General features: G+C 39.5%; 1 protein-coding gene across 1 annotated transcript in view; it reads right to left on the reverse strand.

The window, feature by feature from the left end:
- The window catches only part of LOC111535157 (HLA class II histocompatibility antigen, DQ beta 1 chain), a 72,922-nt gene extending 60,078 nt beyond the window's left edge, over positions 1-12,844 (reverse strand). The window contains 2 exon segments of the mRNA XM_026451062.2: positions 12,245-12,330; positions 12,810-12,844. Of these exon segments, the coding sequence (XP_026306847.2) occupies positions 12,245-12,330; positions 12,810-12,844 (121 nt within the window).
- Positions 12,845-17,286: the final 4,442 nt, after the last annotated feature.

Here is a 17,286-nt window from a genome sequence, read left to right on the forward strand (position 1 = left end):
GTTGTAGATGTGTGGTATTATTTCTGAGGGCTCTGTTCTGTTCCATTTGTTTATATCTCTGTTTTGATACCAGTACCATGCTGTTTTGGTTACTGTAGCATTGTAGTATAGTTTGAAGTCAGGTAGCATGATACTTCCAGCTTTGTTTTTTTGGTTTAGGATTGTCTTGGCAATGAGGGCTCTTTTTTGATTCCATATGAACTTTGAAGTAGTTTTTTCCAATTCTGTGAAGAAAGTCATTGGTAGCTTGATGAGGATGGCATTGAATCTATAAATTACCTTGGGCAGTATGGCTATTTCCACAATATTGATTCTTCCTATCCATGAGCATGCTATGTTATTCTGTTTGTTTGTGTCCTCTTTTATTTCACTGAGCAGTGGTTTGTAGTTGGTCCTTGACATCCCTTGTAAGTTGGATTCCTAGGTATTTTATTCTCTTTGAAGCAATTGTGAATGGAAGTTCATTCATGATTTGGCTCTCTGTTTGTCTGTTACTGGTGTAAAAGAATGCTTGTGATTTTTGCACATTAATTTTGTATCCTGAGACTTTGCTGAAGTTGCTTATCAGCTTAAGGAGATTTTGGGCTGAGACGATGGGGTTTTCTAAATATACAACCATGTCATCTGCAAACAGGGACAATTTTACTTCTTCTTTTCCTAACTGAATATCTTTTATTTATTTCTCTTGCCTAATTGCCCTGGCCAGAACTTCCAACACTATGTTGAATAGGAGTGGGGAGAGAGGGCATCCCTGTCTTGTGCCAGTTTTCAAAAGGAATGCTTCCAGTTTTTGCCCATTCAGTATGATATTGGCTGTGGGTTTGTCATAAATAGCTCTTATTATTTGGAGATATGTTCCATCAATACCGAATTTATTGAGAGTTTTTAGCATGAAGGGCTGTTGAATTTTGTCAAAGGCCTTTTCTGCATCTATTGAGATAAGCATGTGGTTTTTGTCTTTGGTTCTGTTTATATGCTGGATTATGTTTATTGATTTGTGTATGTTGAACCAGCCTTGCATCCCAGAGATGAAGCCCACTTGATCATGGTGGATAAGCTTTTTGATGTGCTGCTGGATTCGGTTTGCCAGTATTGTGTTGAGGATTTTTGCATCGATGTTCATCATGGATATTGGTCTAAAATTCTCTTTTTTTGTTGTGTCTTTGCCAGGCTTTGGTATCAGGATGATGTTGGCCTCATAAAATGAGTTAGGGAGGATTCCCTTTTTTTCTATTGATTGGAATAGTTTCAGAAGGAAAGGTACCAACTCCTCCTTGTAACTCTGGTAGAATTCGGCTGTGAATCGTCTGGTCCTGGACTTTTTTTGGTTCTTAGGCTATTAATTATTGCCTCAATTTCAGAGCCTGCTATTGGTCTATTCATGGATTCAACTTCTTCCTGGTTTAGTCTTGGGAGAGTGTAAGTGTCCAGGAAATTATCCATTTCTTCTAGGTTTTCTCGTTTATTTGCATAGAGGTGTTTATAGTATTCTCTGATGGTAGTTTGTATTTCTGTGGGGTCCGTGGTGATATCCCCTTTATCATTTTTTATTGTGTCTATTTGATTATTCTCTCTTTTCTTCTTTGTTAGTCTTGCTAGTGGTCTATCAATTTTGTTGATCTTTTCAAAAAACCAGCTCCTGGATTCATTGATTTTTTGGAGGGTTTTTTGTGTCTCTATCTCCTTCAGTTCTGCTCTGATCTTAGTTATTTCTTGCCTTCTGCTCGCTTTTGAATGTGTTTGCTCTTGCTTCTCTAGTTCTTTTAATTGTGATGTTAGGGTGTCAATTTTAGATATTTCCAGCTTTCTCTTGTGGACATTTAGTGCTATAATTTCCCTCTACACACTGCTTTAAATGTGTTCCAGAGATTCTGGTATGTTGTATCTTTGTTCTCATTGGTTTCAAAGAACATCTTTATTTCCGCCTTCATTTCATTATGTACCCAGTAGTCATTCAGGAGCAGGTTGTTCAGTTTCCATATAGTTGAGCAGTTTTGATTGAGTTTCTTAGTCCTGAGTTCTAGTTTGATTGCACTGTGGTCTGAGAGACAGTTTGTTATAATTTCTGTTCTTTTACATTTGCTGAGGAGTGCTTTACTTCCAACTATGTGGTCAATTTTGGAATAAGTGCGATGTGGTGCTGAGAAAAATGTGTATTCCTTTGATTTGGGGTGGAGAGTTCTGTAGGTGTCTAATAGGTCTGCTTGGTGCAGAGTTGAGTTCAATTCCTGGATATGCTTGTTAACTTTCTGTCTCGTTGATCTGTCTAATGTTGACAGTGGGGTGTTGAAGTCTCCCATTATTATTGTATGGGAGTCTAAGTCTCTTTGTAAGTCTCTAAGACTTGCTTTATGAATCTGGGTGCTCCTGTATTGGGGGCATATATATTTAGGATAGTTAGCTCTTCCTGTTGAATTGATCCCTTTACCATTATGTAATGGCCTTCTTTGTCTCTTTTGATCTTTGTTGGTTTAAAGTCTGTTTTATCAGAGACTAGGATTGCAACCCCTGCTCTTTTTTGTTCTCCATTTGCTTGGTAGATCTTCCTCCATCCCTTTATTTTGAGCCTATGTGTGTCTCTGCATATGAGGTGGGTCTCCTGAATACAGCAAACTGATGTGTCTTGACTTTTTATCGAATTTGCCAGTCTGTGTCTTTTAATTGGACAATTTAGTCCATTTACATTTGAGGTTAATATTGTTATGTGTGAACTTGATCCTGTCATTGTGATATTAGCTGGTTATTTTGCTCATTAGTTGATGCAGTTTCTTCCTAGCATCAATGGTCTTTACATTTTGCAATGTTTCTGCAATGGTTTGTACCGGTTGTTCCTTTCCATGTTTAGTGCTTCCTTCAGGGTCTCCTGTAGGGCAGGCCTGGTGGTGACAAAATCTCTAAGCATTTGCTTGTCTGTAAAGAATTTTATTTCTCTTTCACTTATGAAACTTAGTTTGGCTGGGTATGAAATTCTGGGTTGAAAATTCTTTTCTTTAAGAATGTTGAATATTGGCCCCCACTCTCTTCTGGCTTGGAGAGTTTCTGCCCAGAGATCTGCTGTTAGTCTGATGGGCTTCCATTTGTGGGTAACTCGACCTTTTTCTCTGGCTGCCCTTAACATTTTCTCCTTCATTTTAACTTGATGAGTCTGACAATTATGTGTCTTGGAGTTGCTCTTCTCGAGGAGTATCTTTGTGGTGTTCTCTGTATTTCCTAAATTTGAATGTTGGCCTGCCTTACTAGGTTGGGGAAGTTCTCCTGGATGATATCCTGAAGAGTGTTTTCCAACTTGGTTCCATTTTCCCCCTCACTTTCAGGCACACCAATCAGACGTAGATTTGGTCTTTTCACATAATCCCATATTTCTTGGAGGCTTTATTCATTTCTTTTTCCTCTTTTTTCTCTAGACTTCTCTTCTCGCTTCATTTCATTCATTCCATCTTCAATCGCTGATACTCTTTCTTCCAGTTGATCAAGTCGGTTACTGAAGCTTGTGCATTTGTCACATAGTTCTTGTGTTATGGTTTTCGTCTCTATCAATTCTTTTAAGGACTTCTCTACATTGGCTATTCTAGTTATCCATTCATCAAATCTTTTTTCAAGGTTTTTAGTTTCTTTGCACTGGGTACATAGTTCCTCCTTTAGCTCTGAGAAGTTTGATCGACTGAAGCCTTCTCTCAACTCATCAAAGTCATTCTCCATTCAGCTTTGTTCCATTGCGGGTGATGATTGGAGGGGGAGATGCGCTCTGATTGTTTGAATTTCCAGCTTTTCTGCACTGCTTTTTCCCCATCTTTGTGGTTTTATCTGGCTTTGGTCTTTGATGATGGTGACGTACTGATGGGGTTTTGGTGTGGGTGTCCTTTCTGTTTGTTAGTTTTCCTTCCAACAGTCAGGACCTTCAGCTGCAGGTCTGTTGGAGTTTGCTTGAGGTCCACTCCAGACCCTGTTTGCCTGGGTGTCAGCAGCGGAGGCTGCAGAAGATAGAATATTGCTGAACAGCGAGTGTTGCTGTCTGATTCTTGCTCTGGAAGCTTCCTCTCAGGGTTGTACCCTGCCATGTGAGGTGTGATGTGTCGATCTGCACCTAGTGGTGGATGTCTCCCAGTTAGGCTACTCAGGGGTCAGGGATCCACTTGAGCAGGCAGTCTGTCCGTTCTCAGATCTCAGCGTCCGTGCTGGGAGATCTACTGCCCTCTTCAAAGCTGTCAGACAGGAACACTTACCTCTGCTGAGGTTTCTGCTGGTTTTTGTTTAGCTATGCCCTGTCCCCAGAGGTGGAGTCTACAGAGGCATGCAGGCCTCCTTGAGCTGTGGTGGGCTCCACCCAATTCGAACTTCTTAGCAGCTTTGTTTACCTACTTAAGCCTCAGCAATGGTGGGCGCCCCTCCCCCAGCCTCACTGCCACCTTGCAGTTAGATCGCAGACTGCTGTGCTAGCAATGAGGGAGGCTCAGTGGGCGTGGGACCCTCTCTGCCAGGTGTGTGATATAATCTCCTGGTGTGCCGTTTGCTAAAACCCTTGGTAAAGTGCAGTATTAGGGTGGGAGCTACCCGATTTTCCAAGTGTTGTGTGTCTCAATTTCCTTTGGCTAGGAAAAGGAATTCCCTTCCCCCTTTTACTTCCCAGGTGAGTCGATGCCTCGCCCTGCTTCAGCTCTCGCTGGTCGGGCTGCACCCGTGGACCAGTGCCAACTGTCTGACACGCCCCAGTGAGATGAAGCTGGTACCTCAATTGAAAATGCAGAAATCATCCATCTTCTGTGTCGCTCACACTGGGAGCTGGAGGCTGGAGCTGTCCTATTTGTCCATCTTGAGCACGCCCCCCCCCCTCGACCCCCAGAGGACTCATGATTTTTGAGTGTCCTTGCTTGGACATTGTCCTCTTTGGAGGTCATAACTGAACTAGAGTTCTAGAATCTGATCCCTTTCTTAGTTCAGTGTTTCCCACCAACACCACTAGCCTACTCAATCAGAATTAGAAACACAAGTGACTCACAAATCTATCTAATTTTGAAAAACTAATTATTGAATTATAAGAAGTTTGATATTTAGTTCATGATCAGTCTTCAGAAAGAAAAGAAGGTCGTAAGAGCTTATGAAAGTATTTATGGTCCAAACAGGGACAGCAGACAGCAGACAGCAGAGCTCTCGTTATCATGGTAAAGAGCAAAATATTTAGGAAATTTATTGCAGGCAGGAATTTAGGAAAGACAAGAACAAGTGACAACCTGGCATCCACTTCTCAGTCACTGTGGGAGTCATGTCCTGATGGGGTGACACAGCTGGCAGAAATGGCTCGCTCACAGGCCTGACAGAAGGGGGACTGGGAATTACAGACAAGAGTAAAGCCAAGACAAGACAAGAAAGAGGTAACAGATCCCAGAAAGAAAGATGTTTGCAGTCAGTGTGTGAGCCCTCTAGGGGAGAGAAGAAACAATCACACTAACCCCTGAAGAAACACAGCCCCTTCCTCCTTTGGGGTCTCTCTGCAGTTATCAGGACACTAAAGTTGAGCTTATATCAACACCTGCTCCTCGTTACCTTTCCTGGTAACTGAGTAGAGATGGTAACAGGAATGCCTCATTTTATTGTGCTTTGCTTTGTTGTGCTTCTCAAATTTATGGTTTTTTAAAAATTGAAGGGTTGCATCAAGCAAGTCTATCAGCACCATTTCACAAATAGCATGTCCTCACTTTTTGTCTATGTGTCATATATTGGTAATTTTTGCAATATTTCACGTTTTCATTACTATTACATGCCGATCTGTGATCAGTGATGTTTGATGTTACTGTTGTAATTGTTTTCGGGCACCACGAACGGAACCCATACAAAATGAACTTTATTGTTAGATGTTGTGTATGTTCAGATTGATCCACTGACCAGCCATCCTCCCTCTCTTTCTCCCTCTCCTCAGGCCTCGCTATTCCCTGAGAACACAAGAACAATAAAATTGGGCCAATGAGTAACCCTACAATGGCCTCTAAGTAAAATCACTTGTCTCTCACTTTACATCAAAAGCTAGACATGATTAAGCTTAGTGAAGAAGACATGTCAAAAGCCAAGATGGGCTGAAAGCTAGGTCTCTTGCTTTCAACAATTAGTCAAGTTGTGAATACAAAGGAAAAGGTCTTGAAGAAAAGAAATTAAAAGTGCTACTCAAGTGAACATACAAATGATAAGAAAGTAAAACAGTCTTACTGCAGATGTGGAAAAAGTTTGAGTGATCTGGATAGATCAAACCAGCCACAACATTCCCTTAAGCCAAACTCTAATCCAGAGAAAGGCCCTAACTCTCTTTGGTTCTATGAAGGCTGAGAGATGTGAGGAAGCTGCAGAAAAAAAAAGCCTAAATCTAGCAGAGGTTGATTCATGAGGCTTACGGAAAAAAGTCACCTTCATAATATCAAAGTACAAGATGATGTAGCAAATGCTGATATAGAAGCTATAGCAATTTATCCAGAAGATCTAGGTAAGATCACTGATGATAGTGGCTACATTAAATGATAGATTTTCAGTAGAGATGAAACAGCCTTCTATAGTAAGAAAGTGTCTTCTAGGATTTTCAGAGTTAGAGAGAAGTCAATGCCTGGCTTCAAAAGTTCAAAGTTCAGGCTGACTCTCTTGCTGGGGACTAATGCTACTGGTGCCTTTAAATTGAAGCCAGTGCTCATTTATCATATCAAAAATACTAGGGCCCTTAAGAATTATGCTAAATCTACTCTGCCTGTGCTCTATAAATGAAACAACAAAGCCTGGTAAAAGCACATCTGTTTAAAATATAGTTGGCTGAATATTTTAAGCCTATTGTTGGGACCCAGTGCCCAGACAAAAATATTCCTCTCAAAATATTCCTGCTCATTGACAAGGTGCCTAGTCATCCAAGAGCTCTGATGGAGATGTACAAGGAGATGAATGTTGTTTTCATGCCTGCTAATGCAATATCCATTCTGCAACCCATGGATCAAGGGGTAATTTAAACTTTCAAATCTTATTATTTAATACATTATGTAAGGCTGTTGCTGTCAGAGATGGTGATTCCTCTGATGGATCTGGGGAAAGCAAATTGAAAACCTTCTGAAAAGCCTTCACCATTGTAGATGTCATTGGGAACATTCATGATTCATGGGAGAAGGTCAAAATATCAACATTAACAGGAGATTGGGAGAAGCTGATTCCAACCCTCATGGATGACTTTGAGATATTTAAGACTTCAGTGGAGGAAGGAACTGTAGATGTCGTGGAAATAGCAAGGAACTTGAATTAGAAGTGGAACCGGAAGATGTAACTAAATTGCTGCAATCTTACGATAAAACTTGAATGGATGAGGAACTGCTGCTTATAGGATGAGCAAAGAAAGTAGTTTCTTGAGATGGAATCTACCCCTGGTGAAGATGCTGTGAATGTTGTTGAAGTGGCAAAAAAGGATTTAGAACATTACATAACTTAGTTGAGAAAGTAGCAGCAGGGTTTGAGAGGATTGACTACAATTTTGAAAGAAGGTCTACTGTGGGTAAAATGCTATCAAACATCATCACATGCTACAAAAAAATATTTTGCAAAAAGAAAAGTCAATCTATGCAGCAAACTTCATTGTTCTTTCATTTTAAGAAATTATCACAGCCACCTCAAACGTCAGCAGCAGCCATCAACATCAAGGAAAGAACCTTCTATCAGCAAAAACGTTATAACTCACTAAAGGCTCAGAGGATCATTAGTATTTTTAGCCATAAAATATTTTAATTAGGGTATGCACTTTTTTGGACATAATGACATTTTGCACTTAATAGACTGCTGTATATTGTAAACATGACTTTTATATGCACTGGGAAACCAAAAGATATGTTTGACTTTCTTTCAGTGCTCTCTGGAACCAAAATCACAAAATATCTGAAGTGCACTTTAGTCTGTTAAAGTGAACACAAAACATCAGCTTGAAGGGGCCAGTGGAAGGCAGAAGAGGATGTCTAAATTCTTTGATGATGCACAGGTCATGGACTAATTGGAATGGTAACAACTGTAATTCCCTCTCGTCTCACCTACTACCAAGTTCAGCAGCACTCTCTGCAATTTGGGGATATGGGGGCATCATCCAAGCCTCACTGAATGACTGATGCCACAGGTTGCGTCTTATTCTGAGGAATAATCCCTGAAGTTTCCAGCAGAAACTTTTCAGAATATTTCAGAATTTTTCCAGAATATTCCAGAGGGAATTCATGTTTCCTTGGCAATCGACATAGACCAAAAGTAAGGGAAAGTAATGTAGTTTTTCAGAAAGTTTTTCTCATTTTTATTACACTTAGGAAACCCTGTCCAAATCCCACCCAAAACTGTAAGAACCTCTCAGGAAGGCAACTCTAAAGAATGTTCTACAGAAAACAGAGGCATAAGAAGACTCTATTGTGAACATTTTCATGAATTCTTTGAGAACCCACACTCCCCTAGTTCAGAGCCCGGTGAGGGCTACTGCATCTCCATTCTCATGGAATTCTCAGTCACTAGGCACTCTGGAATACTAGCAGCTTCTTTCTTCTATGATCTGTTTCTCTTGGAGGCTTGTTTATATATTCACCAATTCATCAAAATGCAAAAACGGTCATTGAGTAGCAGTGCTGTAATAAGTACTCATACTTTGTTGAGTGTTATTAAAATAATGTGAAAACAATTACATTCATTGTCTTCACAGAACTTACACTCCAGTGGGAGGAAAATACGTATATTACATAATTCCACAAACATAGTTACAAGGTCTGAAACATTTATAAAGAAAAAGAATGAGGTAAAATGAGAAAATGTTGCACTGGAACCAGGTATAATTTGGGGGAGTTTAGAGGTGGCTTGAAGAAATGTATCTTGAGACGAAATAAGATAGTACATAGTATGTAAAGCACAAGGCAGAGCAAATGTTTGAGAAACTCTTACAATATGAAAGAGAAGATGAGAATAAAATAACATGAAAATAATCACAGATTTAATAGAGAAAGTTCATGTAACAGCAAACAAGTTTAAAGTCATTCTAATTAGAATTCTTGATCTGTAAAAGTAATAACAGAATGCTAAAAATGGAAAATTTAATAGAAAGATTGGAAAATTAAATCAAGAAAATCTCACAGTAATTTAAAAGGCAAACAAAAATGTAATACATGGTAGAAAAAATAAGATGGAGAACAGACCAAGGAAGTCCTACATCAAGTGACAGCTAGAGAGACCAACAGGGAAGATGAAGGGAGAAAATGATCAGAACAAATAATAAGGAAAAAATTTCCAGATATAAAGGATTTAATTCTTCCACAGAATAGTCTTGTCAGGTATTTAGCAAAATTAACAAACTCACTTCTAAATATCTCATTTTCAAAATTTCAGAACTTCAGGTGTTATAGAAAGATCATAAAATATTGCAGTGGGGGAAACCAAAATGAAACAAGCTGACAACAGACAAAACATTTCTATTATTAAGGTAATGAGAAAGTCCTTGAAGTTCCAAAGGGAAATTATTCTTTATTAATAAATGCAGACCTTTTCAAAGTCGCAGTCAGGCATGGAGAAAGAATAAAAATACCCGAGGATGTGAAAGGACATAAAATTTACCTACCACGCAAAGTTTTACTAGAAGTTAACTAAGGATATGACCAATTGAGATTGTTAATCAGGATATGGGAAGGTAAGGAATCCAGGAAACTGGGTTTAACCCAGGATCTCACTGAAAAGGGATCCTACTACAGCAGTTTCTTGGCAAGCAAAGAATACCTGACTACATAAGTGATATTTAGAAAGCAATAAACTTTTTTTTTCAAATTTAGAATTAAGCTGTGAGCAAAGCCCAAGGAATCTTATTGTTACAGCAGAATGTCAATATTTTCAGTTTTGACAATATTGAAAAAAAGATGTAGATACCTCATTTTGGCGAGTGGAAGCATAAAGGAGAGGGGAAAGGGAGGGCAACAATGCCAATAACTTCATCTTCCAAGAAGGAGGGGAAGAGACATGGCCCACACTTATAGAAGTCACAAAGATCAATATATTTAAATTACAATCACAACTGAAAAAAAGTATGTAAAATGACTCATGAATTAGAGCAAGGCTTTAGAAACTGGACTATTATTTCAGTTACAAAAAAAAAAAAATGGACTGTTATTCTTTGGCCTAACTAAGCTATTTGGAAGCTGCAAGAGCCCCTCAGCAGGGTTTAAGGCTTTATCTTAACCCTGCAGTGCAGGTTTACCCCTACACTGACCAATCATTATAAGTGAGTTCCTCCTGGGAAGTGGAGTAAAATCCAATGAGGCAGCTTTCATCACCTAAGGCAATTCCAGGGCATGACTGACAGCTGAGGGCAGTCAGCCAGCAACATTCCCAGCAAATGACAGAATAGATCGTTCAGTCTCAGAGGGAGGAGTTTAGATACAATGGAACAGCACCCACGACAGAAACACTGTTCTAGTTCCTGGGAATACATATACATTCATGTGGAAGAAAACAAACAGATTAAAGTTTTTAAAATTCAGCGTCTATTTAAAAATTACAAATAGAACTACCACATGATCCAGCAGTTCCACTTCTGGGTACATACGCAAAGAAAATGAAATCTGTATCAAAGAGATATCTGCACTCCCGTGTTTACTGCAGCACTATTCACAATGGCCAAGAGATGGAATCAACCTAACTATCCATCAGCAGATGAGTGAATAAAAAAAATGTGGTGCATATACACAATGGAATACTATTCAGCCTTATAAAAGAAGGAAATCTTGTCATTTATAACACGGATGGACCCATTGGACATTATGCTAAGTGAAATAAGCCAGGCACAGAAAGACAAATACCACATGACCTCACTTATATGCAGAATCTGAAAAAATCAAAGTTATGGAAGGGGTAGGGTGTGGGGAGAGGAAGAAAAAGAATGAGATGTTGGTCAAAAGGTACAAGTTTCAGTTAGAGAGGAAGAATAAGTACTGAAGATCAGTTGTGCAGCGTGGTGACTATAGTCAATAATACCATACAGTCGTCCCCTAGCATCCATGAGGGATTGGTTTTAGGACCCTTCCTGGATACCAAAATCTAAGAATGCTCAAGTATCTTATTAAAAATGGCTTAGTTTTTGTACACACCTAAGTATATTTTCCCATATACTTTATATCATGTTTAGATTACTTATAATACTTAATGCAATATAAATGCTATGCAAATAGTTGTTATACTGTATTGTCTTTTAAGTTGTATTATTTTTATGTTGTATTGTATTTTATCATTTTTTCCAAATATTTTCAATCCATGGTTGGCTGAATCAGAGGATGCAGAACCCACAAATACAGAGGGCCAGCTGTATTGTATATTTGAAAATTACTAAGAGTTTAAATACTCACACCACATGAAAAAATGAGTATGTGAAGTGATCGATACGTTAATTAGCTTGATTTAATCATTTCATAGTGTATACCTATATCAAAATGTCACATTGTACCTTATAAATAATCATAATTATTTGTCAATTTAAAATAATTTAGATTTTCTGAAATGTAACATTCTTAACTTTTTCTTGTTCAAATAAAGTTTTCTGTTCTTTGTTTTCAAAAACTTTTTTGTTTAAAAATACCATCTCAATCATCTCAATTTCCATTAACTCAATTGATTCACCCTAGTAACTTATGAACTGTCTTCTGAAGTTAAACATTCCATGATTATTGGGAAGGGCAAAGTTAACGTGCAGTAAGATCCTAGCCCACAGTAAAAAGCAAATCTCAGTGGCGTCACTCAATAAGGAGACTTAATTCCACAGGTTTTCAAGTGACTCAGGTTACAAGGAGTTTCCAATGTCTCATCGTGCATCTACTTGCAAGTTCCATTGGCTAGTATTAGTCAAATGATCCCAACCTAACAGCAGAAAAGGCTGGGAAATGTAAAGAACCTTATGGCATATTGGCGAGCACCATTGTCTCTGAAAGATATACTGATATTTCCTAAGGTAAGAACAAATGCTCACAACTGGCAGGTTGTTCTCTAGAACACCCAAGCACTTTCCTCCAAGTTATATGCCTGCTAAGACTAAATTATTCTTGTTAGCAAACATATTTATAAAAAATGTACCTGTTACTTTAATTATCACCTAAAGATTATACTACCCAATGAAATCTGGGTACAAAAAATAATTGTTTCTATGCAACTGTCAGTGGAAGAAAGGGAAAAAGACTGATCCTCTCATAACCAAAAAATCTTCCAGAATGTGTTCAGTGTGACAATGTTGAACTGGAAGTCATGTCCAGCATCAAAAGGATCTGGAAAATCCTGTCCTCCTTCTTAACAAGAAGGATGAGCACACTGGCTGGCAGCATCCTGTGCACAGAAAATAGAGAGATGCAAAAAGAAAAAGGGAAAGAAATGCAGATAAATAGTGACAAATGATTATAAAAATAGAGAAAGGCAACAATACAGTGAAAGAGACATAAGAAGGGAACAAAGACAAAACTGGAGAGAGACACACAGAAAGAACTACACAGGGACAAAGAGACACACAGAGAGGAGGATGCACAGATGGAACTATAACAGAAAGAGAAGAGAGAGATGAAGATCTCATTGAATATCTGAAACTAGTCACTTCTGAAACCAACCTTCCTTGTAACATGAATCAAACATCTTTGGGTTGGGTGTCTATCATTTGGAACCAAAAATAGTACTTTCATTGCTGGTTATGCTTTCTTAAAAATAAAAATTCGTCTTGAGTGATGTGACTTGCCAGCCAGAATGTATTTGAAACATCAATCACTATAGGTGTCCCCAAACAATTCCACCATGCTTACTTAGACAACACTCACCAAACGGAGGAGAGGCTGGGATGTCCTAAGGCCATTGCACTGAACATCAATATTAAAGAACCATGAATGATATGATAACTGAATTGATTTTCTACCTCCTCTTCCTACCCTTACTTTGCACCCCAAGATGCTTTCAGTGTCTTTTCAAGGTGCAACCCTCTTTCTAGCCACGGTTTGACTGGGTCACCTCAAGGTATGTTCCTTCACTTGGCAGTGATTTCCTACCTCTGCTCAGTTAAGGAAGTTCCGAATACAGATAGCTCAGAATCAAGTTTAATTATGGGAAAAAGCACTAAAATTCAGGTAAATGATTTTGTCGTGCTTCTCTTGATAGGTCTGTCGGTGGAGAATGGAAACAGAGAAGCCCCTTGGGGCCTGAGTAGACACAGCTTGCAGTGCACAGGTGGAGGCTCTGGGTCAGTGCAGGAAGCAGAGTCACAGCCAGCGCCTTGGGGTGGGGATCACAGGAAGTGACCTGGTGGCTGCGTGAGAGCCACTGTAGGACTCTGACCTCATTGGGACAGGGTGACACAGGCAGCTAGGAATTCTGGGCAGGGTCAGGTGGGCATTACAGAAGAGTGATAACCAATCCCAGACAAAAGTCTTCAGGAGTCAGTGCAGGAACCCTGGAGAAGAGAGACGAGGTATGGTCAGCACAGGGTACCCACAGGCATGGTCAGCACAGGGACACACCCTCTCCCTCACTCCTCAGGTTCCTCTGCAGCATCAAACAGAGGATGCTGAGGTCCAGGGCATATCATCATCACATGCCCCAAGATCTGTGTAAAGGTAAAATCAGCTCATGAGGACACAGAACTTCAGCTTGATGCAGATATGTGGAGGTGGGGGAACAGCAGTTACCCTTCTGGGTAATATGAAGGGTTTGGTTTTTTTAGTAAATTGGATGACACTTCATTTCCACCACTAGCAGCCTCTTTCAGTCACTGAAAATGCCTACAGGCAGTAGCTAACAAAATGTGGCACAAAGTGGGCATCACCCTACTATCTAGCATTCAAGATATAGCTCTGTCCCCACATTTCACAAAAAGATGCCACCAAAGTTAAGGCCTGGTTCTGGGAAAAAATCTCTGGAGATTCCTAGAAACTGGCAAACTTCTCCCCTAAGTCTTAACCCTCATAGCAGCAAATAGGCCATGAACAGAGACCACTGTGCCCTGGAACATTCCGCTCATGCTCTTCCACTTTTTTTTTTTTTTTTTTTTGAGATGGAGTCTAGCTCTGTTGCCCAGACTGGAGTGCAGTGGCGCTATCTTGGCTCACTGCAACCTCTGCCTCTCAGGTTCAAGTGATTCTCTTGCCTCAATCTCCCAAGTAGCCAGGACTACAGATGCACGTCACAATGCCCAAATAATTTTTGTATTTTTAGTAGAGATGGGGTTTCACCATGGCTCTTCCCTCTTATGCCTGTGCCCTCTCCCCCAACTGGATCACGGCTGAAATATTACCTGCTGGTGGAGGCCCTCAAGGTCCTACAAAAGGAAGTTATACAGAGAAAGGTCTTGTTAAACAACCACTCTCTCACCCCAAAGGAAAATGACACATGTAGTTTAATTGGGGTTATATCGTCTTCCCTCCCATGTTCTTTAAGTCCTTAAGCACCCTAAGTTAAAATCCCCCAAAACAAAGGAAATTGTCACTAGAAGGCAAGGAGGCCGAGGCTCTGACCCTCTTAATGGAGGAAGCTTTTAGAAAGGAGTCAGTGAGACCGAACGAAAGAGAAAGTAGCATAGTGATGAGGAAATTCTGGTGAGATATTTAGGACAAGAAGCTATTTTTAAAAAATTTTAAATCATTTTTCTTAAAATACAATCCTAATCTGATATTTTTCAAGAGGTTGTAATAATAATTTGAAGTGTTTGAAATGAAGTACCAGGACATTTACTCTGGCCTCTTTAAAGAATATCACACTGGGACTGCTTTCAAGGATAGAACAAGTCACCCTGCATTTATACTGAATAAATTAAGAATGTAGTGCATAATAAAAGCAAACTTTTAATCCAGTGGAATAGGAAAAATTACTAAAAATAGTGTTGGGTCAATTAGTGAGTTAGTGGGATAGTAAAAAGAGCCCATACATACACACATACAGAGATTATATTGAGGCAGATTAAAACGCTAAATGAGAAGGAACTGAAAATTGAGGAGGAACCACCCAGAACATGCTTGCTAGTAACACCTCTTCCCACACCCTTATGAATAATCATGTAAGACTCCCATAAAGGAAGTTTCCCCAGTAACATTCAACACTGTGTCATCCTCACAAGCAGCCTGCCCTGAATCGTCTCTCGGGGTGTACTGTTGATTCTGCACCTAACTTTCAGAGTATCCTTTCTCCTTTGCAATAAATTGCTCTATGCTGCATCTCCTTTGCTGTGTCTCTTGTTTAAATTCTTTTAAACTAAGAAGACGAGAACTGAAGTTTCATGAAAGCTATCAACAAAAATATATTAAAAAATAAATAGTTATTTTAGTAAAAAGTGATGAGATGACTTCAAATAACAAAACAAAGAAAGAAATCATACAGGAAAGTACTCTTAGACTATACTAAGAAAGACTAAAGAATTAATATGTGAAAGGTATATCAATTTTAAGCATTCTGTTTATGTCAAAAGGTGCTTATGGTGCAGTATGTAAAACTTAAATAAGCAAAGCATGATGTATTAAATTTTCTAGCCACTGTCATAGCAAATTAGTAGAAACTTTGCAGCTTAAAACAACACCCATTTATTATCTCAGTTTTCTAGGTCAAAAGTCTAGGCAAAGCTCAACTGGGCTCTCTGCTTAGGATCTCACAAGACTGAAGTCACAAGCTGACATTGTAATTCTCATTTGAGTATGGAGTCCTCTTCCAAGCTCACTACCTGTTGACAGAATTTATTCCACGTATGACTGAGGTCCATGTTTTCAAGCTGACTACCAGCCAGGGATCAGTATCAGCTCCCAATGACCAGTCTTAGTTCCTTGCCACATGGCCCTCTACATCTTCAAAGTCAGTAATAGAGAGTCTTTCTTGTGTTTAATCTCCCTCTTCAAGAAAAGTTCAGTCCCTTTCAAGGGCTCACCTGATTAGTTCATGCTCACCTACAATAATTTCCTTTTCATAAGGCTAATTGCAGTCAGAACATAACCCAATCACAGTGGTGATCATACCATTAAATTTACTGGTTCTACCCACACTCAAAGGAACGGAATTTTATAAGGGTATGTACAACAGGGGGTGACAGATATTCCTGGGAGCCATCTTAGAATTCTGCTTTCCTTCTGATCTCTTCAGTCCTCTGGCCACCTGTAATTCATGTCCCTCTCAAATGGGGGGGGTTAATACATTAACCCCTTCTCAAGGGACCCCCAAAGTCTCATTCCATTACAGCATCAAATCAAGTCCAATATCCTGTCTAAATCTTGTTAGCCCAAAGTCCAAATTCTCAGCCCCTTCATACCAAATTATAGGACATGAAGATGTGAGAATTAGGAATTTGACAGAATATCCAATTATAATTGCTGACAGAGTCATGAGATGAGTTTATTAATTCAAATCTTACCCGGGAACCAAGCGTATAAATGTCATTGAATCCCTGGGAATAAAGACAGGGAAGCACAGGGATCTGATGACATTTACAGTCACTTAACAAAAAAGACTAGGTGGCATTTTGTTAACCCGCACCTAACTTTGCTGACATTGAGAAGGCACACCTAAGAGAATAATTAATCATACCTACAGGACCCCTTCTTCACCAAGACAGAAATAAAAATGAAGTCATTATTATTGGTGTCTTATTTATATTTGCACTCTACTTATTTATATTTCATACACTTACATACTATATACCAGAACACTAAAATTAATTTCATCTCCAATTATTGTATATTCTTTTTTTCTTTTTTGAGACAGAGTCTTGCTCCGTTGCCCAGGCTGGAGTGCAGTGGCGCGATCTTGGCTCACTCTGCAACCTCTGTTTCCTGGGTTGAAGTGATTCTCCTGCCTCAGCCTCCCGAGTAGCTGGGATTACAGGCATGTGCCACCACACCTGGCTAATTTTTGTATTTTTAGTAGAGACGGGGTTTCCTCATGTTGGCCAGGCTGGTCTCAAACTCTTGACCTTAGATAATCTGCCTGCCTCGGCCTCCCAAAGTGCTGTGATTATTTCACATTCTAGATGTTGATTTTGCTGTGTTAATTAATTTCCTGATGATTGCAATAGAATACCTGAAACTGGGTAATTTATGAAGAATCAAAATTTATCTCTGGAGACTGAGAAATCTAAGAGCATGGTGCCAGCATCTCTTGAGAGCCTCCTTGCTAGTGGGGGCCCTCTGCAGGGTCCCATTGTGGTGCAAGGCATCACATAGGAAGGAGGCTGAGAGGGCTAGCCTTGAGCTGTCTCTTTCTCCTCTCATCAAGCCCTTAGTGCCCCATTGCCCCATTCTCATGACCTCATCTAATACTAATTACTTC

This window comes from Piliocolobus tephrosceles, chromosome 5 (assembly GCF_002776525.5).
Source record: "Piliocolobus tephrosceles isolate RC106 chromosome 5, ASM277652v3, whole genome shotgun sequence".
NCBI lineage: Eukaryota > Metazoa > Chordata > Mammalia > Primates > Cercopithecidae > Piliocolobus > Piliocolobus tephrosceles.